This window comes from Myotis myotis, unplaced genomic scaffold (assembly GCF_014108235.1).
Source record: "Myotis myotis isolate mMyoMyo1 unplaced genomic scaffold, mMyoMyo1.p scaffold_m19_p_8, whole genome shotgun sequence".
Taxonomy (NCBI): Eukaryota; Metazoa; Chordata; class Mammalia; order Chiroptera; family Vespertilionidae; genus Myotis; species Myotis myotis.
In genome coordinates, this window is record NW_023416390.1 from 15,688,102 (window position 1) to 15,710,797 (window position 22,696).

A 22,696-nucleotide genomic window follows, 5' to 3' on the forward strand; every position below is an offset into this window, starting at 1 on the left:
CATATATATTTCTATTTGTATTGGTAATTTATTAGCATGAATAACACTAATAATAATAATAATAATAATATCAGTTTGGTTTAGGAACAATTTCATGAATATAAGAAAGTCAATGGGAAATAAAAGTCAGTAAGATCACAGGATTCTCCCTAGTTTGTGGGATGGAGAAAACCTAGTCCATGTTAAATTATATAACTTTCTAAGTAGATAGCTTTAGGAGGAAAGATTATATAATTTTTATCCAAACTGGGATACTTTTGAGAGGGAAGGGGAGTGCTATCAACAACTGTACCAGTTAAACAGACATAGACTGGAGCTCTCCAAGGAAAATGAGGCATTTGTTACTATAGGCATGGCCACACTTTCAGGCTCCCTACACCAAATTTATTCACATTGGAACTTAACATCACAAGACTAGTTGGTGACCAGTGCAAGTTAACTCCTTTCAATGAAATAGGAATATACTCATAAGAGGAACTGTCAAAGCCATATAATGTGTTCATTTAAAAAATTTTCATTTTAATTTTTGTTAATCCTTCACCTGAGGATATTTTTCTATTGATTTTTAGAGACAGTGGAAGGGAGGGGGAGAGACAGCGAGAGATAGAAACATCAATGTGAGAATGACACATCGATTGGTTGTCTCCTGCACATGCCTGGCCAGGGCCAGGGATTGAGCCTGCAATGTGCCCTTGACTGGAATCGAACCTGGGACCCTTCAGTCTGCAGGCCAACACTCGATCCACTGAGCCAAACTGGCTAGGGCATATTGTGTTCTTATGTGAATCATATGCAAAGTTGAAGTAATTCAGTAATAACCAAACTAAAATATTAAATTATTCATTTAACTAGTTATACTCCTATATTATTGAATTTTTAAAAAAATATTATAACCATGAAATGTAGCATAAAAAGCATATTATCATAAATATGTAGAGTTTAAAGAAAAAAATTAAATGTCACATATATACCACCTACCTTAAAGAATAGGACATTTCCTGTTTCTTTAAAGTCCCCTGTATTTCCTTCCCTGATGACATATCCCTACCTCTAAAATTAATGAATTCTTTGCTCTTCTCTCAAAACGCAAAAGACTGTAGATGGTTTAAACCCCAACTGTTATGCGATTCAATTCTATCTTATTTCTGTTTTAACATAGACAAAGTAAACATTTTATTGATTTTTAGGGAAATTATTTTTAAATTTACCCCAAATCTTAGCAGATTCTTTGCTCACTATTTCACCCTTTATCTCAGACATTCCTTCTAACATCTGTCTCCTCCTGAACTTTTTGAAGTTTCCTTAGTGATGACCAATCTGCAGTAAGCAGCTCTCTCAGTTTCAGTTTTATTTGAACAGGTCTTTATTTTGGTCTCATTCTTAAAAGATACTTTTGCTGAAATTATAATTATAGGCAAACATTTTCTTCCTGTACTTCAAAGACATTATCACATTGTCCTCTGGTTTAATTACCTCCCTTTGTGGGTAATCCAGCCCTCCCTCTCCCACTTTAGTTGCTTTCAATATCTTCTCTTTATTATTAATATTTTGCTATTTCAATAAATATTTCTAGTTTATTTTTCTTATTTGAGGTTCATTAAGCCCCTGAATAAAGTAATTGGCATACTACATCTAGTCTAAATTTTTTTCAACTATTATTTCTTTAAAGATTGTTTTCTTCACATTTTCTCTAATTTTTACTTCCATAAATAGAAAATATGGGTGATAGATTTTCTCACTTTATCCTCTGTTTTTGACAACTGCTCATATTTTTTATTTTTCTTCTCTTTCTATGCTGTAGCTTTGGTAATTTTCTGACATAACTCTTCTATTTTTTCTCATTTTTCAATTGTGTCTAATCCCATGGTTTTTAACCAGGGGTAATTTTGCCCACCAGGTGACATTTGGCAATGTCTGGGGGAATTTTTATTTGGCATAGCCTGGAGATTGCTACTGGCATCTAATGAGTAGGTACAAAAGATGCTGATTAACATCCCATAAAACGGTGTATCTCTCACAAAGAAAGAATTATCTGGCCCAAATGGTCCACAGTGCTAAAGTTGGAAAAACATGATCTAGTCAGCGTTTTAATCTATTCATTGAGTTTTAAATTTTAAGTACTACATTTTTTATTTGTAAAAGTTCTATTTGGTTTTCATTTTAAATTGCCTGGTCAACTTTGATAATCTAATGCATCACTATACTTTCAATACCCACATTAATCTTTAAATGTATTTGATCCATTATGATGCCAATAACTTCAGTGTTTATGGGTTTGATTCTACACTTTGTTGTTTCATCTGACTCTTACTCATGTTGGGTTTTTACGTGTATTTTTAATGTAAGCTTAGCTCCTTAGAACTTGACCTGTGAGGATTCTGTGTTAAAAGTAGTGTTACTCAGTGGACCAGCAATATCAGCAGCATCTGTGAGCGTTAGAAATGCAAAATTTCAAGCCCTGCCACAGATCTACAGATTAGAATATCTGCGGCTAGGGCAGTGATGGTGAACCTATGACACGCGTGTCAGAGGTGACACGCAAACTCATTTTTTTGGTTGATTTTTCTTTGTTAAATGGCATTTAAATATATAAAATAAATATCAAAAATATAAGTCTTTGTTTTACTATGGTTGCAAAGATCAAAAAATTTCTATATGTGACACGGCACCAGAGTTAAGTTAGGGTTTTTCAAAATGCTGACACGCCGAGCTCAAAAGGTTCGCCATCACTGGGCTAGGGCCAGAGAATGTATTCTATCCATATTCCAAAGTGACCCTTATGCATTCTCACGTTTGAAGACTTGAGAAGTACTGGTATAAAGTATTCCTCCAGTGAGGATTTTTGTTTCTTTCCTCAAGCACCTAGAAACATCACCAACCTAAGATCATTTTTTAAACTATATTTTTTAAGGCAAGAAGCATGGAAATAATGCCCATTCTAGTCCAAACTTATATGAGAATATAGGATTTTAACTAGGAGTTCTATAAGATTTCCTTCTCTCTCTCTCTCTCTCTCTCTCTCTCTCTCTCTCTCTCTCTCTCTCTCTCTCTCTCCCTCTCTCCCCCGCCCCCCCACCCCCTACCTACACAGAGCCAATGGTAGCCAGATAAGCCTACTTCTGTGGAACAAATCTTATTCTCATTCATCCAGTGAGGGTAGGGATCTTGGCTTTAGTAGGACTATATTACCTCACCTCCCATTACACTTGGGCACAGACATCTAACTTGTGGCCCATTGAAAACCCACGCTCTGGTCTCTCAGAAACCCTTGCAGTAAATATTCCTACACTAGCTCACACCCCTTTCCCCCACCTCCATGCCAGAATTCTACCTTCTTATCATTTCTACTCGTCACTGGTCTAATATCTCACGTTAAAAACTAAAGCAAAAATAAAATGAGGAACTTTTTTTGGATATTTTATCCAGTATTTTAAGTGTCTAAATCAGAAGTTTGTCTTCACACCTAATCCATCATATTGTCCAAAACAGAAGTCCTCACTTGGTTTTGAAAATACTTACCCAAAATATTTGCATGATCTGAGTAAGTGTTAAAATGACCAGCCATCCAGACTGTGTACTGAATAGTAATATCTGCCGGTAGCCTGACAACGGAATCATCTCAGGTGCCCGGGGCTACTGTAGAAATGGCAGAGCAGGGGCCGCCTGCCAGTTCAAGATCTCAGCCAGGCAGAGAACTCAATACAGTCATAAACACTGGCTCTCAAGCACATGCCTCCAGCCAACTCGGTTCCAATGCACAGAGCAACCGACAACCACTGCTTATTCCCACCGGTTTTCAATAACTAGGTATCCTGCACCAGCAAGAGCTTTATATATTTTGGTAGGGCAATAAGAAAAAAATTATGTAATTCTCCAGGGGCCAACATAAAATATTCATTCTTTGAAAAGTTAGTTCCTGTTCAGTGTTGTTCTATGAGTTCTCAGGATCGGTCAGGGTTTCTCCTCACATATTAAGTTTAGATAGAGTCCTCCAGGGAAAGAAATGGATGCAATTATAATCTTCAGTTAACCATCGGCTCGTGGTAACAGTATTTTATAGGTCCCCAGGCAAAATAAAGCGCAGCTGTTTGAATTAGTATTCCAATTCTCTGCTTCACTTTCATAAAGGAAGCATTCAATATGCATAATGAGCTTATAAAATGCAGGAAAAAAAAGTGACAAAGTCAAGGGAAAGTAGCCTGGCACTGGAAGTTTTCTAGTTGTGGACTGTTCGAGAAATCCAAGGTGCATAATGGCATGACATTTTGTTTTAACTAGACTACTCTCTCGTCCTTGCAGGAACATCTTATATAAGATTGAATCACCTGAAATTGTCAGTATTTGATGACTTTTTGTTTTTAATCCTCACCTGAGGATATTTTTCCATTAATTTTTAGAGAGAGTAGAAGAGAGAGGGAAAGACAGAGAGAAATATGGATGTGAGAGAAATGTATCAATTGGTTGCCTCCAGCAGGAGCCCCAACCAGGGCCTGCGAGGAGCCTGCAACTGAGGTACATGCCCTTGACCGGAATTGAACCCGGGCCCCTTCGGTCCGCAGGCCAACGCTCTATCCACTGAGCCAAACTGGCTAGGGCAGTATTTGATGATGTTTGACCTTCAATCTTAGACATTCCATATGGTTCTGCCTAATATTTTATCTTCCCAGTTAAAATTGATTATTTCTTGCCTGGGACCTATGAAGTTGTGATGGAATGGGTAGAAGCCGGCCTATGGCATAGTGGGACGTAACAAGGCGGTCTGACAGAGATGCTAATAAGAAAGAAGACAGTGAACTATGCCTTGTTTTCTTTCAGGATCATCAGCAAAATTCTCTGTGGTGTCTAATGTTTGGATGTTCACGCGTAACTATGCCTCTGATACTCTGTGGTTCTTTTCAGCCATGCAGCATTCTTCCGATTCATTTTTCTCCATTTGTGCTGTTTGTCTCTGTGATGTGAATCCATCCCTATCCATTCTGTCATGCCTCCATTTTTTGCTGCTTCTTCAGATTGCACTGAGCCATAAGAGGTAAGCTCCATCAGAGAAGAAAAAAATGTGACTTTCCTTTATGTCCAGGAAGAATCCTTTGTCCATGGTATTCCATAACCCTGCTTCTAAACTTCATTCTTTCTGAACTACACTTTGAAAGATACAAGAATAATAATTCCCCACAGCCACACCCACACTAGAATGCCTTGAATATTTTCTACACATTCTGTGAGGTCAGTGCTTGTTTCTAAGCATCTTCTGCAAGGATGCGCATGAAAGTCCTTAGCTTTGTACCTCAACATCTCCCTCAGTTGTCTGTATAGTAATATGCACACCACAGTACCTGAGAAATTGATATTTCTTACTGCCATCTTGACAGTAGGAGTCCCAATCCTGTTTGCATCCACCAGGCTCGTGAGGATTATAATAATAGGCAATATCTGAATTATTCTGTGTCATCATCCCCTAAAGCAGACAGGGATATTTCCAAATGTTTTACTGGGTCTGGTAATTTACATGGATCAAATTCATCAGATAAAAACCAACCCTCCCCTTAATGTTGAGCGTAGAGTTAATGGGAATTGTTTTCATATTGTTCTCAATTCCGTTCACAAACATAGATTAGGATTTCCTAGGGCTGATAACCGATAATATCTACATTTTATCTTAAGTTTTTGAGAGCAGAGATTGAAATTGCTTTTCATTCAAAATACTTTGACTTTCCTAAGCAAATAAAACCAATTTTTTTCTAAACAAGGCAAGCCAAGGCATATAGGAAGCCTCACGCAGCACGATTCGGGTTGTTTATTGATTTATTGTTAACCTCTCAGGCCATCTAACAGTTAAGGCAATTAAAGGATCCTCTGCCCAATACATTTGAGTTAGGCTAAATTTCTCCCTCGCTGATCCTGAAGAGCCAGCGTTCATAGCATAATGCTCTTTCTAGTAGTGTTGTTTCTATCTTCCTGGCACTAAACAATGAATCCCACTGCTTCTTATTGGGAACGTGTCAAAATGTGTCAGGCTAAGAAGAAATTGCACCACTCGCCTTGCCCTACAGACTGGCATTCATTTTTAGAGACACATGTTCCAGCCTTTTCCAGAGACAGAGGAGCATATCTGAGATCTTTAATAGAAGACATATTTAATACAGGAAAAGAGTGTAGGTGTTCAGTCTGTATATTATGGCGGCACAATGTTGATAAGGTTTGATACAGAAAGTCATTTGACCCTTGACAATCTCAAGTCTGTGATCTGCTACCAAGTCTTGGCAACAACACAGTTGACGATGGATTCTCACCATTAGTGCTCATCTTGTATTCTGCCTTTTCACTTGGGTTTACTTTGCGTGTCCTGGTAATTCATCCTATGCTCGGTAAAATTAAGTTTGTTTAGAAATATATTTCTTATTGGAATTCTTCTTGATGGCTTCATTAAAGTTGTAGACAATGAGAAAATACTTAATGGGCTAACTTACTTGAATCATCCAGTGTGTTTGGATACTATCGTACTCAAAAGTATGAAGTAACCAGCCAAGGTATGAAGTAGCCTAATGGGGGGTGGGATGAAGGAAGACTTCTTAGAGGAGGTAACTAAATTGAATCTTAAAAGTAGAAATTTGCCAGACGGAAAAGGGGTTTAAAGGCTCTGTGAGCCATGGGAACAACAAATGGAAAGGTATGAGATGTCATATTTGGGAGACTTACCAGTCTGATATAATTGGACGACAGAGAACTTGAGATAAGGGATAGGAGAGAGGAACCAAATGTCAAAGATTGGGTATCATTTTTATTTTATGATTGAGGTAGGGGGAGTTGGTAATAGATTTTAAATGGGAAATGATGTGATCATGTATTTGTGTTTTAGACAATAACATTACTTGCCATTAATGTCCCACTTTTAAGCAATGACTTTCTACATGCATTCTAGAAACCATCTTTTACCAAGATTCATATGACTTTAAATTAAGACAATGTAGATGCCAAAGGGGAACTAGCATAGGCCTGGGCCCCAGAGGGACCTGGGGTTGAATCTTCTGTCTGTCCCTTCTCGGCTATATGATAATGGAAAAATCATACCATATTTTAAAAAATGAGAATATTATTTCTAGGTCATAAAGAGTTATAATAATTAAGAATTACAATACACAAAAATTAATTAGCACGTAACTGATACTTTCAATAATATTAGCCCTTATTTTAACATTATGGATCAATGCATAATAACACTATTGCTTGAAATGAAGAAAAAAGTTTCCATTTTAAAACTGTGGTTACTAAGCAACCTATGGTTATTAGGTAATTCTGAGGTGATGGCTAATACTATGATTTTTTTTTTTAACTGGCCCAAGTCAAAGTATGCATTCATTGTTGAAGTGTATATTTTTGTGACCTGTTGACCTTCTATGACAAATGTAACTAACACTCCTTCCCTTATTAAAATTTCTTTTTTAGCCTGTTAAGAGGTCAGTAGATATCTGATCCTTACCAGTTTCTGGGTAGCAACTGAAAGTTGTTCTTTTATTTTTTTCAGGCACATCTTGACATGACAAGATGGAGCCACATGTTTAATTTTCTGAAATGCTCAGTTTTTTATTTATCAATGAAATAATTTCCTCTTTATCAAGCATTTTCAATTAAAGCTATGCTATTTTAAACAGACTTTGGTCTGTTATTCATGACAAAGTGGGTGGGGGGAAGACTAACTCAACAAAATCTAGTAAGCACTTCCTTTTCTTACTAGCCAACATGCTCAGAGCAGTTGTATTTTCCTGGAGTGTGTGGATGGTCATAGACAATAGATGATTGCTGGAACAAAATCACTACTGGCACCCTTGATTAGATAAGACTAGTTCTAGAAATTGAATATTTGTTTGCTTCATGTCAAAATGTTAGGTTTATAAAAGCTGCATATTTAAAACCTTATTAAAATGTATTTCACTTTCATATTCAAATCCCAGCTGCCTCCTAAATATGCAAAGAGAATCATGAAATTACTTGAGATTCTGCAAAAGGGGAAAAATAAACAGAAACCTACTTAAAATGTCTAATTCTTCAATATCCAAATGTGCCTTCAGGGATTCATTTTCCAGATTTCCCACTAATGTGTTGGCCACGCTAATGCTACCCTGGGAAATACAGCTCAACCAAATAAAAAACTCAAATAAACTAAGAGTACATAGTACTTCCCTTAAGGTCAACTTATCGTTCATTAATCCCACATTGGCCATTCACTCAGGAAGCCCCTGTGGTAGCCAGAGCAGCGCTGTTCCTGGAATGCGCCCGATTCGTTCACCGCTGCAACCGTGGCAACTGGCCCGAGTGGATGAAAGGCCACCACGTGAATATCACCAAGAAAGGCCTGTCCAGGGGCCGGTCTCCCATTGTGGGCAACAAGCGGAACCAGAAGCTGCAGTGGAACGCTGCCAAGCTCTTCTACCAATGGGGAGACGTGAGCTTTTCATTTTCTTCCATAAAAATCAGGGTGCTTGAGTGAAGTGAAGACGTTTTGTGTGTGTGTTTGTCTGGGAGACAATGCATTGAGTATCTGCTATGTGCCAGGCACTGAACTAAACAGTTTAGGGGAAAGTAATCTTAATTCATTGAATGCTCCCAATACATCTATGAAGTTAGACATTATTATTCCTCTGTCTCCTTCCCTGGTCCTCTGCTTCCTTCCTGCCTATAGATGTGTTTTCCCAGGATAGCTTGTAATTTCTTTCTGTGTAATTTCCCCCAGGGTTACATGTATTCCTGTGTTTTTAATTGTTAACTCGGTGGCAGCAGCACACACTTCTCTATCCATAACACTTCAGATCCCAGGCCAGTATTGCCAACTGCACACTGGGCTTCCTCTCAATACTCATCTGACCAAAATAAAACTGTTCTTCCCATATAAGAACACCCCCGTCGGCAACCCCTCCTAAAATTTCTATTTTTATTAACGATTCCACCATCATCTAAAATTGCAGCCTGTGAACATATTCCAAACCTCCTTCCCTTATCGATTCCACCCCTTTCGCATCACTGATGCCCCTTAAGGCTGGATGACTAAAGCGTTTTCCCATTTGGTCTCCTCCCCAAGTCCTACACACTGCTAGTAAAATGACCTCCCTAAGGCATAGCCCATCTAAAAGCAGAACATGCATACTTATCTGCCAGCCTCCAGACTTGCCCCCTCCAATTCATTCTCCAAACTGCTGTCAGCGGGATTAGATGAAAATGCAAATCAGATGGTGCTTCCTACCCACTTGTAATCCTTCAGTGGCCCTTCTTTTCTCTGGGGATAAAACCCAAATTGCTTAGCCCGGCATCACTGTTCTCTCCACAACCTTTGTGCAAATCATATCAAGATTATGGATGAGGAAGGCAAATGAACTACTCTAAAGAATATTTATCTTAATCCTTTGCATCTAAGAGGTGTGTGATAATAATAAGTTGTTACATTAATTTTTTTTATTTCTATTGAATTCAGAGAAGAAGGGGAGGGAGAGAGAGAAACATCAATGATGATAGAGAATCAATGATTGGCTGCCTTCTGCACACCCCACACTGGGGATCAATCCCATAACTCAAGCATGTGCCCTGACTGGGAATCGAACCATGACCTCCTGGTCCATAGGTCAACACACTCAACCACTGAGCCATGCCAGCTGGGCTGTTACATTAATTTTTGAAAGCAGGCTACATGGTTTGTCTTTGAATTTCTAGGCAAGTAAGGCAGTATCCCTCGAATGACTGTTAAGATTTCTCCCCCACTCAGAAACTACCTTTCATCATCCTTCAGAATGTAAAATGAAGTTCAGCTTCAAGAACTGCAGGATCTGGGCCCAGCTTACCTTTCCAGCGTTCCTGCACATTATTTCCTCTTACAAAACTGTGCTTCGCCCTAACCAGTTTGGCTCAGTGGATAGAGCATTGTCCTGTGGACTGAAGGGTCCCAGGTTCTATTCTGGTCAAGGGCATGTACCTTGGTTGCAGGCACATCCCCAGTGGGGAGTGTGCAGGAGGCAGCTGATCGATGTTTCTCTCTCATCAATGTTTCTAACTCTCTATCCCTCTCCCCTCCTCTCTGTAAAAAAATCAATAAAATAAATTTAAAAATATATTAAAAAATTTTTTAAAAAACTGTGCTTCAACCAGGTGGCTTACTTGTCAGTCTCTGAACACATCAGTTTAGTTCCCTGAATATGGATCTTTTGGAACTCTCTATCTGGACTATCCACTCTTTCCCTTCCCCATCCCCCAAAACACCAATTCTTTAAAAATCTGTTGCAATGAGACTTTCCATGATTTTCCAAACTGAATCCAAGCTCTCCATCTTCTGAACTAATGAAGTCTTTCACTACTTAATGTGTTATTTCGGTATGTTATTACCTCCTCAATAGACCAAGCATGTCAAACTCAAAGGCTAGCACAGGCCAAATAAACAAAGTTTAAGTTTATGTGGACTGCAAAAAAACAAAAGCTTCAATTTTCATAGCAACATAGGTTTATTTAGAAAAGTATAGAATAAGAAAAAAGAACAAGAGCAATGATAAAATTAATGTTTTCTTCCAGACACTTGGCATCTCTTCTCTGCTACTGTCTTTCCTACTTGGAGGGAAAGCTCGTTCGCAGTGATTCCTTTCAAAACTGACGCAAGGTGAATGTCAGTAATTCTGGATCTGACAGGAGACTTAATTTCCCTTTGTAATTATAAATAACTGCTCACACTGTTATATTGGGTGGGCCGCAAGTTTGACATGCTTGCCAATAGACTGTAAGCTCGGTGAGGGAAAGAGCAAAAGTCATTGAATCAAACACCCTGTCTTATGTTTGAATCCCAGTTCACAGCTTGCTAAGTAACCCTGAGCAAATCTTTCAACCTGTCTAACCTTCCAATTCGCAAACATCGATCCTTCTGTATGAAGGCATTTAGTATTACCCCAAAGAAGTTCATTTTTTAGCAACCCTTTAACTTTTGGGAGCTGTGGGTTTAACTTACACCATTTATTTTTACATCCTGGGAGGATTGATATGGAATCTTTCCCCTTTGGACCTCACTATTCAGCTTGTTGGCTCCATTCTAGACTCATGTTGCATGCACCCACCTTTGGAGGGATCTCCAAAATAGTAACATCAGGACAAAGATTTTTGTTGAGGTGAGGTTTTTTTTGTTTTTATTGTTTTCTTTGCTTAAAACATCCAGGCTAGTGGCTAAAATTTTAGGATCCTGTGATATCTGTTTACACGGCTTGCTTTCTTTTCATGTGGTTTTTCTTATTCCTCACTTAATTCTAGAGTTTGAGGAGACTTTTTTGTTTCCCAATAGTCAAGACACTCAAACAGCTTGCATTTTTATTTAAAGAATTCTGGACATACCTTCATATGTCAGTTTCCAGTAGTGAGTATAATTTCTTGTATGTCCAGAATTTAGTAACTTTTCTAAATGTTTGAAAAGAATGTTGTAAGAAGAAAGGAAAGATTTAGCTGGCATTTTAGTCTTACCGGTACACAGAGTAATCCACCTGTCAGACCCCAAGCTCATTTTAGTTATTTCCCTATTTTTCTTCCTGGGCTTGTGCTCCTTCCACTGTTGCGTACGGTGTATAATTGGAATATAAAATAAATTAGATAGAGATAGTTTATTTTTTTCTCTTCTTAAGGAAAATTCCTTTATTATTAGTTCCATTAATACCTTACTTAAAAAAACACAATATTGCCCATGTGCTGAGTTATTAAAAGTTATATTTCCAATATTGATGTTGGGTACTCTACCAAAAGAATAGTTACTATTTCTTACTAATTCAGAGTATCATGGAGGAGGGAACAAATTCTATAAAAAAGACAATCAGTGCCTATATAATGGCAGATAAAAATAAAATTGCAGTACCAGAATTCTTGCCAACCTCCAAACTCATTAGCATGACAATGACATTCTCATAAAATAGCATGATCAGGAGTACTCTGAGGAAGGGTGACTTCTTATTTTTACTGCAATAAAATCTTCCATGAAAGACTGCAATACACCCTTTAAAATAAATGACCCTTAGGTAAATGAAAATATTTTCACTGAGTAAATGGGGAGAAAAATTCTATGAGTATACCAAAGTATCATCCTAGTTCCTACAAGTATTTAGTCTGAATGACCTTGGAGACAGCATCAGTGCCTTCCATCTCTGGGTTTCCACATTAGAAAACCTGGCGGTAACAACACTATGGCAAACAGCGGAGGCTTATGCTGGAAGAACTTCCCACTCATTGGTTGTTTATGTCCCCTGTATGTGAGAGCCTACTTTATAGTCTAATATACTTTGTGCTGTTTCTTTTTTCCCCTCCATGGTAGGCGATTGGCATCCGATTGAATGAGCTGTGCCATGGGGAGAGTGAGAGCCCAGCCAATCTGCTGGGTCTTATTTATGATGAGGAGACCAAGAGGAGACTGAGAAAGGAGGATGAGGAGGAAGACTTTTTAGATGACAGTAAGGAGACTCCCTTTACTACAAGAACCCCTGCTTGTAAGAACCTCTGCTTTAGGAGCACTTAATATTTCTCTTTCCTCTTCCATATTCTTACCACCTTCCCATGTCTCCCCACTGCGCCTTTCCCCCTATTCCCTGTGTATGGATGTAAAGCATGTGCATAAAGCCACACCGAGGAGAGGGCAAGAACCAGAAAGAAGAGACTAGAAGAGACTATAGACAGGGGCAAAGAGTTGCAGGCCATCTGGAACTTCCATCGCTTTGTAGTCTCTGACTCATATTATTACACAAAGATTAGTATTAGGCTTCTCTGAGAAAATTAAACTGTGGAATATTACTGTCTCAAGGGGAGTTTGGTCAGATTTTGTATTTTATTATTGCTTTTGGAGATTAGAAAATAAAATAAAAGTTATACCAAACAAAATTGAACATGACATACTTTCCAGATCACTAACATATTGTAATTTTTAATCAAAGTATAATGCAGCATTTAACATTAAATTGAATTATTAAAAGATTCACATTATTAGAACTATGAATATCTTCCACACTGTAGTGATGTATTAAAATTATAATTGAGTTCTATCATAGAAAAATAGAGGCAAAGAGTTCTGTACATCTCTCTCCAGAACCATTTTGCGCAGATATGTGTTCATATGAGCTTGTATGTATGTGCACCACTGCCTTTTATGGGTCATAAAATTCCAATGTGATCATGGAATCAGTATCATTATTTGAAGACAATGAGGCCTCTTCCTCTTGACCCTCCCTAGTGGTTTGAAACTCAACTCCCTGGTTATGTCTTAAGGGTTGTCCCTCGTTAAGTGATGCCAAACATACTATACCCTTATAGTCATGAAATATAAAGACTATATGTCATGGCTAGACTGTCACATTAGACAGAACTGAATGATAATAATAAAAAAAAATATTGTCTTCTTTTTCACTTTTATATCAAGGATTTTTAAAAATAATTTTTAAGACATTTTGCCCTTTCTCAGCCCTTATCAAATGAGAGAAAATTTCTTGACTTAGTTGTTGACAAAACACCAAATTCTGACATCAGTCTTTCAGTCTAATGATGATAGTTGCCCCAATGATTTCGTTAAGTTCATAGTAGTCTAGCCTCTCCTAGAATGACTCATGGAATTGGGTCTGATTTGTAGAAGGCCTTTAGGAGTATTCAATGATCACAGAACCTATTGAAGGCCTGCCAGAAGACATCCCTAAACTGCTCTGGGTCTCTCCGGGGTCATTCAGAACAGAGAAGAGCCAAGGCAACATCCACCTAAGTACCACCTAAGTACCATTTACCAGTATGTTATACCTGGTATATTAGCTTTTCTGTGAGCTTATGCATTACTCAGTCCATGTTCATTATAACAGAACATTTGAGATGATAGTTATGCGAGGCCTTGGACTGAGACCAAGCTCATTGTGTATAGGACAGACAAGAAGAATCTAGATGAAAACTCAGAAGTAAAAGGACAGATCCATAAGTTTATACTAAATATCTAGTCTTTAATTATTTTTAAAAAGCCATTGCACATCTAGGTAATTTCTAGAGTCATGTAGCCTCCATCAAACATAGATTGGAATGTCTGGTTTCATTCAACATTCAAGTCAATACATAGCTCATCCTGCATTTAAAAGATAATCATGGTGCATACACATATCAGTCTGGAAATTCTAAAGGAGTTTGTCCCTTACATTTTTAAAAAGAGGCATTGTGCCCGGCCAGCATGGCTCAGTGGTTGAGCATCGACATGAACTGGGATATAGCAGTCTAATTCTAGGTCGGGACACATGCCTGGTTTGTGGGCTCAATCCCTAGTGTGGGGTGTGAAGGAGGCGGCCAATCGGTGGTTCTTTCTCATCATTGATGTTTCTGTCTCTCTCTCCCTCTCCCTTCCTCTCTCAAATCAATGAAAATATTTTTTTAAAAAAGAAAGGTGCTTTGCTTAAAATAAATAAATAAATAGCATTAAAAGAAGCAATATTCCCCAGCCACATGCTACCTTTGGAGAGAAAATATTGGTCTTCATCAGGAAACAATAGCCAGTTATCTTCAGAAAGACCATAATTTCCTCCTACTGCCAGTATATACCATGAAGTATATATTATATTCAATTAAGAAAGCCTACTACATGGGAAATATTTTAGAGGTATTTTTAGCAATGTTGCTATGCAATGATGTTGCTTGCTCAATGATTTAATTCATTCAAAATAGATAACCAGGGCATGTGCCCTGATCGGGAATTGAACCGTGACCTTCTGGTTCATAGGTTGACGCTCAACCACTGAGCCATGCTGACTGGGTGATAACTGCTTCCTTTTATGAGAGACAGAACTCTGCATAGCTTTGGTCTTCTTTTTAAGTAATCAGTGTATTTCTGCTTGATTTCTGATGATATGTATCTGAGAGTTTTAAATCCTGAGAATTTAAAAAGTCTCTATGGTACCAATTTGGACATTATCTGCCTTTGGAGAAAAATCCATTACTTGAACTATGGTAGATGCAATGTTTTGCTCATTTAAAGATCAGTATGCTTTGGAGCAAAGGAGGATATTTGCATACTTTTAGTGTTGCTATTCTTTAATATGACAGGCTAACTTGCATCAATTGGATGAGAGAGGTGATCAAGTATGTCTTATCAATGCTACAGAAACATATCTGGCCCTGAACTGAAACAACTTCACTGTCCTCAGAATATCAAGAGAGATGTCTCTGATAAAATGAATCAGCAGGACCTTTATAGTTTCAAATCGACTCCACCACCATTTATATAGTCTAAATCTAATTGAATAACGATATGAAAATCTTTCAAAACTGCTTTTCCATTTTTGTTTTCATCAAAAGGCTTCATTTTGTTACTCTACACGGCAGTAAGGAGAATAATTTAGTTCTTGATTGCTATTTTAATACTGGGCACTTGTTATAGAACTACAAGCTGGAAAAAGAGAGAGGTCTGTTAATGTACAGACTGTGGTAAAGGGAATAGGTAAATTGAACATGTATAGGTAACATTCTCATATGCACTTTCATTTTGGACATGTTTAGGTAACGTTCTCATATGCAATTTGATTTTACACATGTGTAGCTGTTTCCATTAAACCACGCCTCTCTGTATTTTAATTTGTTGACTCATTAAAGAACTCTTATTCCACAGGTACTGTGAACCCCTCTAAATGCGGCTGCCCCTTTGCTTTGAAGATGGCAGCATGCCAGCTGCTGCTGGAGATCACCACCTTCCTGCGAGAGACCTTTTCTTGCCTACCCAGACCACGCACTGAGCCTCTGGTGGTAAGAAAAGCATGCATGTTAACAACCAGGCTACTTGGAGAGAGTAAGACATGTAACCAGGTTCTGAGTATGCACATTTTCTTCAAATGCCTGATGACCAAAATGTATGATATAATTCAAAATTCAACCAAGAGATTTTCTTCGTTTTTAAATTAAATTTATTGGGGTGACATTGGTCGACATGAGCATATAGGTTTCAGGTGTGGGTTTCTATGTTACAAGATCTGTATATTACACCATGTGCCCACCATCCAAAGTCAAATCTTCTCATGTAACCATATATGAAGACCCCCTTCTCCCCCCACCCCCTTCCTTCTGGCAACCACCATACTGCTGTGGGCTTAATCCCCAGTTTGGGGTGTGCTGTTTGTGTTCATACGTTTCAGTTTTGATTCCCACATATGAATGAAATCATACGGTTCTTAGCTTTTTCTAACTGACTTATTTCACTTAGCATTATGTTCTCAAGGTCCATTCATGTTATTGCAAATGGCGCTACTTCCTCCTTTCTTATGGCTGAGTAGTATTCTATTGTGTATATGTACCACATCTTCTTATCAAGCCCTCTATCGTAGGACACTTTGGTTGCTTCCATCTCTTGACCACCGTGAGTAATGCTGCAATGAACAAAGGGGTGCATATATCTTTGCAAATACATGCTTTCAAGTTTTCCGGGTATATTCTGAGGAGAGGGATTGCTGGGTCATATGGTAGCTCTATTCTTAATTTTTTGAGGAATCACCAGACTGCTGTCCATAGTGGTTGTACCAGTCTACATTCCCAGCAGCAGTGAATGAGGGTTCTCTTTTTCCACAACCTCTCTAACACTTGTTATTGCTTGTCTTGTTAATAATGGCTACTCTAACAGGTGTGAGGTGGTATCTCATTGTAGATTTTCATATATAAAAATAAAATTTGCTCTATTAAAAAATAACTCTCAAGTTGACCTTGAAATCACAAAAGATAGCACCACTAAGAAAATGTTTGATTACTAACAGTAATGCTACAATGTCTAAGAATGTGTATGTGTAGGTTCCTTTATACCACAAGCTATGAGAAGTTTTCTGGCCAGCATTTTTTAATACCTTCTGCTCATAAATCCACATAGAAGTGTGCTTCCAATGAATTTTCTTATTTAAATTACTAGAGGCCTGATGCATGAAATTTATGCAAGGGGCTCGGCTCTCGCAGCCCTGGCTGCATCGGCCAGCCCTCATAGCCCCAGCTTTGTCCGGAAGGTCATCCAGACAGTTGTTCTGCTGTTCGGTCTAATTAGCATATTAGCTCTTTATTATACAGGATGGGCAAAAAGACTTCTTCACCCGGCCAGTGTGGCTCAGTAGTTGAGTGTTGACCTATGAACTGGGAGGTCACAAATCAATATTCAGTCAGGGCACATGCCTGGGTTGTGGGCTTAATCCCCAGTTTGGGTGTGCAGGAGGCAACTGATCAATGATTCTCTCATCATTGATGTTTCTATCTCTCTCTCCCTCTCCCTTCCTCTCTGAAATCAATAAAAATATGTGTTTTTTTTAAAAAGACTTCTTCTAGCATTTAGCATCTAAACATTACCAAACATATATTTTATTCCTGCAGCATTTCTTATGGATGGGCAGAAAAAGATATGTACACACACACAAACACACACACATATACACAGAGACACACATATAAAAACACATACTAAAACACACAGGCACACACACACACTTGCACCATCAGGGCCTGATTTGTTTAACAAAATAAAAACACTGTGTAAGAGCTAGAGTCTTGAGAGAGCATATGGGATAAGGACACACCTCAGAGCCGATCATTTTGGGCCCTTAGTTCTCTAATAGGCACTGAGTCTCCAGTGGTTCTTTCAAGGTAGACGTCATCCAGCCAGAGCTGAGGAACTAGACAAGTTCTTTTCTTCCCTTTACACAAGGCTCACACTACTCTACCAGAAATAGTGTTGCACTAACAGTCTATGTGCTTTCATTTAAGCGAATTTTATAATCTACCAGCTCTCCCGATATTTCAATCGAATGCAGCATGAGCAAGGCCATACCCTAATCCTGGTGGGGCCAAAAGAATTTCTGCTCTGGGATTCCTGCCTGAGTGGTGCCTCTCTCTCTGGTCTTCCATGTCTGCAAAGCCTGTTTCCTCGCACCAAAACATAAAATGGATATTTTCAAGTTGGAAACATGTCTGGGCAAAATGTATGTTTGTAAGAGAAACAAACCCACATTTGGAATGAGAAACTACATGATTTGGATATTGAAAAAAGCAATTTTTCTACTGTTCTTACTTAATTTTATATTAACCTGGGCCACTAAATTTCTGAATTAACTTTACTATTATATTGAAACTACTCTATAAAATCGAATCAAGACCACCATTTAACATATATGTGTAGGTTAAAATCCAGTATGATAAAATATCTGGTCTGTAAGAATCTGTCAGTGTTATCAACATTCTGATTATACTGGTCTTCATGAAAGCACAGTAGTGTATCTATTTATTTTTTTTTTTAATCCTCACCTGAGGATATTTTCCCATTGATTTTAGAGAAAGTGTAAGAGAGAGGGAAAGACAGAGAGAAACATCGATGTTAGAGAAACACATTGATTGATTGCCTCCTGCATGGGCCTGGGCCGGGGAGGAGCCTGCAACCGAGGTACGTGCCCTTGACCAAAATTGAACCCAAGACTCTTCGGTCCACAGGCCGACACTCTATCCACTGAGCCAAACTGGCTAGGGCAGCAGTGTATCTATTTTTAAGTTTTCAGATTTTTATTGGCCACCATTTTGACCTCCTGGGATTTAAAAAGAGAACCTTAAAGTTTGATTCCACTGTTTTTGTTTTCCGTTCAATTTCTATAAAGCTATCGTTTAATGACCCTTATTATTACAACAAATTTATTTTTTAATCAGTCACATCTTTTAAAAATTACTGTATAACTGGCAGGCCAGTAGGAAATGCCAAGAAATTAATTTAAAACAGAGCCTGCAGTCATTCAGGCAATGAGAGGAAAGTTTTCACTGCTATATTGCCTTTAGCAAGGTCTCAGAGATCTTTTATTCATTATATTGGGATTTTCACTGTCAAGTGTAGGTTTATGTATTTTGGGAGGATATGACCTTGATAAGATAAATGAGAAAGAAGCTTTTTTTTCATACGTAATTGATTTAAATATTGTTGATGGTAAAAACAAAAACAAAAACCACCTCAAGTCACGTTCTAAACTACCATAGAAAAAGCAATGAGTATCATAAAACTATCTTACCAACACAGATGCTGAAAATGCTTGAAATTATTTTTTAAGAAATTATATTAATAGTGAATCTATCAGGCTAAGCATAAATGCCACCAAAATGAAATATTCTAAAGTTTTAACAAAACTTTGCTGCAAGGGTATTTGTAGATCTTCAGAATGTTTTATTAGTTTAGTAACATTTTTAATAGCAGTAAAAATAAATAGCTACCATAACACAGAATAATAAAAGAATAACACAGTAAAATAATAACATTAAAAGCTAAAAATATTTAATACTCTGAGGCTTGGGGGTGGGAGATCAGGAACATAAACTTTCTACCAAGAAGAAAAGAATGTCTAATAGAAATACCCTAAAACAGATTTCACTGTAAAATATTTATTTGACAAAGTCTTAGTTATATACAAAATGTGGGAGAGAAAGCAAAAGAACCTTAAATACAATAGTGAAAATAAAAGTTAATTTGTTTAACCACACTTATTTCTTAGATAGGGTTAGGAAGTCCCAGTAGGCCCTTACGTCATTGGTGGGTAATAAAGTTCAAGGAAAAGGAAAAATGGTATCAAAAGGTATTAAAATGTGCTAAAAATATATTTTTTGCCAACTTAACAATTTTTTTCTAGATAAATCCCTAGATGCAACTTAATGTGCTTTTTTTCCCCAAAAAGAATAACTCTTCTTGGTAGCATTTTAGTCACTTTTTATTAACCATGCAAATAAATAATGTCTTTAAAAAAGAAAAAGCATTTTTACAAGATTTATAATCTAAAGAGCATAATAATCAAAATGTTCTCTAAATATTGACTTCCAAACTTGAGAACAATAAACAAATATTTTTAAAGCAATTCTGTGTGTAAAATTGTTGATCTATTAAAATATTTCCCAATGGAGTTAAGTTTGAGGATTAAGTAAAGTTAGCTCAGCAAATAAGTGGGTAAAGGAAATTCAGGTTTAAGAAATCTCATATATGAGGGCCAGAAGCACAAAACAGGATCATACACTGGCAAAATGTCTCTCTCCCTTCGAGGCACAGCTCAGTATAAGGGGTTCCTTATTTGCGGAACTAACTTTACTTAATTCTCAAACTTAACTCCAGCATTACTTCTGTATTTGCTTTTATTTTTGCTATAACAAACCACCACAATTTTGGTTGTTTAAAATAGCTGAATATATATAATCTTATAGTTCTGGAGGTCAGAAGTTTTACACAGGTCTAACCAGATTAAAATCAAGGTGTTAGCAAGGCCACACGCCTGCCTTTCTGGGGCTCCAGGGGAGAGTCTGTTTCCTTGATCTCATTGCATCTTTCAGAGGCCACACATTCTTAGCTCATTACCTCTTCCCCATCTTCAAAGCCAGCAATTTAACATCTCTGTCACCCTTCTTCCACAGTCAAATCTTCCTCTGACCACAGCCTGGAAAAGCTCCCCACTTTTAAAGATTTGTGCGATCAGGTTAAGCCTTCCTCTTCCAGGATAATCTTCCATCTTCATCACATGTGCAGAGTCCCTGTTGCAATGTAAAGTGACATGTTCACCAGGTTCCAGGGACTGAGGCAGCGGTTCTCAACCTGTGGGTCGCAACCCCTTTGGGGGTGTCGAATGACCCTTTCACAGGGGTCGCCTAAGACCATCGGAAAACCCATATATAATTACATATTGTTTTTGTGATTAATCACTATGCTTTAATTATGTTCAATTTGTAACAATGAAATTGGGGGGCACCACAACATGAGGAGCTGTATGAAAGGGCCGCGGCTTTAGGAAGGTTGAGAACCACTGGACCAAGACCTGAACATCTCTGGAAGGTCATTGTTCTGCCAACCACGACCTCCAAGCATGATTTCTAAGCTCCTCCTCTGTCTCTCAGCCTTGGAATTCATCACTTGTTGGCCTCCTCACTCTCTACCTTGGGATTCTGACTTTCTTTAGGACAAGAACCACTTCTTTTTATCACCCAGTACTAATACATTTATACTCAATGCATAATTATTTAATAAACAGGTAAATACCAATTTTAGTTAAAACCATGCACAAAGAATTAGAAGGTAAGTTTGTTCTAAATTTGGAATGAGGTCTGTGCTTTTGGAAGGTGAGGCATGTGAGAAAAAGTGAAAAACTGAGTTAGGGAAGTCTTTTGTTTTTGTTTTTTAAACTCAATGAATATTATTATGGCTACAGTCTACAATTTGCATTAGGTAAAGGTAAATGGGGCTGTTTAAGTGCAATTCTATGCAACTCAAAACCGAGGGAGGTTTGCCAGGAGACCACTGCAGTGCTGGGAGTTGCCAGCATTCATGTGCTCCTCGCTGACATTTCAGGACCTGGAGAGCTGCAGGCTTCGTCTGGATCCTGAGTTGGACCGACACAGATACGAAAGGAAGATCAGCTTTGCTGGGGTCCTGGATGAAAATGAAGACTCAAAGGATTCCCTGCACAGTAGTAGCCACACTCTCAAATCCGACGCAGGTGGTGAGGAGAAGAAAGGTACGGAAAAGCAAGGATTGTTTCACGTTTCAGGGTTTCTTGTAGAATATTTGGTCTGGGGCCTAACCTACGGAATTGTTTACCCAAAGATGGCCAAGACCGTTGGCTCCGTACAGTACTGTGTCCATCCAATGAGGTAGGAAACCATTCTGGTTGGGAGTTGGATGCTTCAGTCAGAGAGGCTCAGGTTCTAATTCCAGCTCAGCAGCTCTCCATATTTCATTGACTCCAAGAGGCCATCATTTACGCAATGAAACATTACATACCAATAGAAAGGAAAAATACTCCCCTTCAGCGCTTACACAATACTTTCTTATTGCTTAGTTTGTGTTTCATTCTTTTTTTTTATAAATTTTTTTTAAAATATATTTTATTGATTTTTTTACAGAGAGGAAGGGAGAGGGATAGAGAGTTAGAAACATCGATAAGAGAGAAACATCGATCAGCCACCTCCTGCACCCCCCCCCCACTGGGGATGTGCCCGCAACCAAGGTACATGCCCTTGACCGGAATCGAACCTGGGACCCTTGAGTCTGCAGGCCGACGCTCTATCCACTGAGCCAAACCGGTTAGGCTGTGTTTCATTCTTATTGAAATAGAATTTCAGACTTAATTAGATGAAAAATTTTATTTTCAGTATATATCATTCTTGTGCAGCCAAAAAAAGGTAAACCTTTAAGCTGGTTAAAGGGTTTCTAAACCTCAATTCAGAGTTCAAATTTCTTAATCACTTTTAAATTCCGAATTGTCAATGTCCATGATTTTTTTTTTAAAGGATGATGTCCTGTGAGTCATCAGAATGTTAAGAATACATCATTTTCAAATTAATCTCTAAAAGGAGTAAAGCTATTGGTGCTAGGTACTTAAGGAAATATTCAGTTGTATGAAGTTAGCCTACCTTCAACTCCTGCTTCTGGAATATTGCCAAACACATCTGATGGACATCTCACGCACTCGTCCACCCAGCTACCATTTTGCTTCTTGGAGTTAAAAGACACTGATACCCATTCTGTAAAGTTAGTTGCTGATGCTTTAGATCAGTGGTTCTCAACCTTCTGGCCCTTTAAATTCAGTTCCTCATGTTGTGACCCAACCATAAAATTATTTTCGTTGCTACTTCGTAACTGTAAAGTTGCGACTGTTATGAATCGTAATGTAAATATCTGATATGCAGGATGGTCTTAGGCGACTCCTGT

At 38.1% G+C, this 22,696-nt stretch overlaps 1 protein-coding gene across 1 annotated transcript in view; it reads left to right on the forward strand.

The window, feature by feature from the left end:
- UNC80 (unc-80 homolog, NALCN channel complex subunit) overlaps positions 1-22,696 on the forward strand; it is a 170,622-nt gene that overhangs the window by 64,846 nt on the left and 83,080 nt on the right. Inside the window, exons 23-26 of the mRNA XM_036319079.1 lie at positions 8,228-8,440; positions 12,317-12,452; positions 15,623-15,756; positions 21,335-21,500. Of these exons, the coding sequence (XP_036174972.1) occupies positions 8,228-8,440; positions 12,317-12,452; positions 15,623-15,756; positions 21,335-21,500 (649 nt within the window). The remainder of the gene's footprint in view (positions 1-8,227; positions 8,441-12,316; positions 12,453-15,622; positions 15,757-21,334; positions 21,501-22,696) is intronic.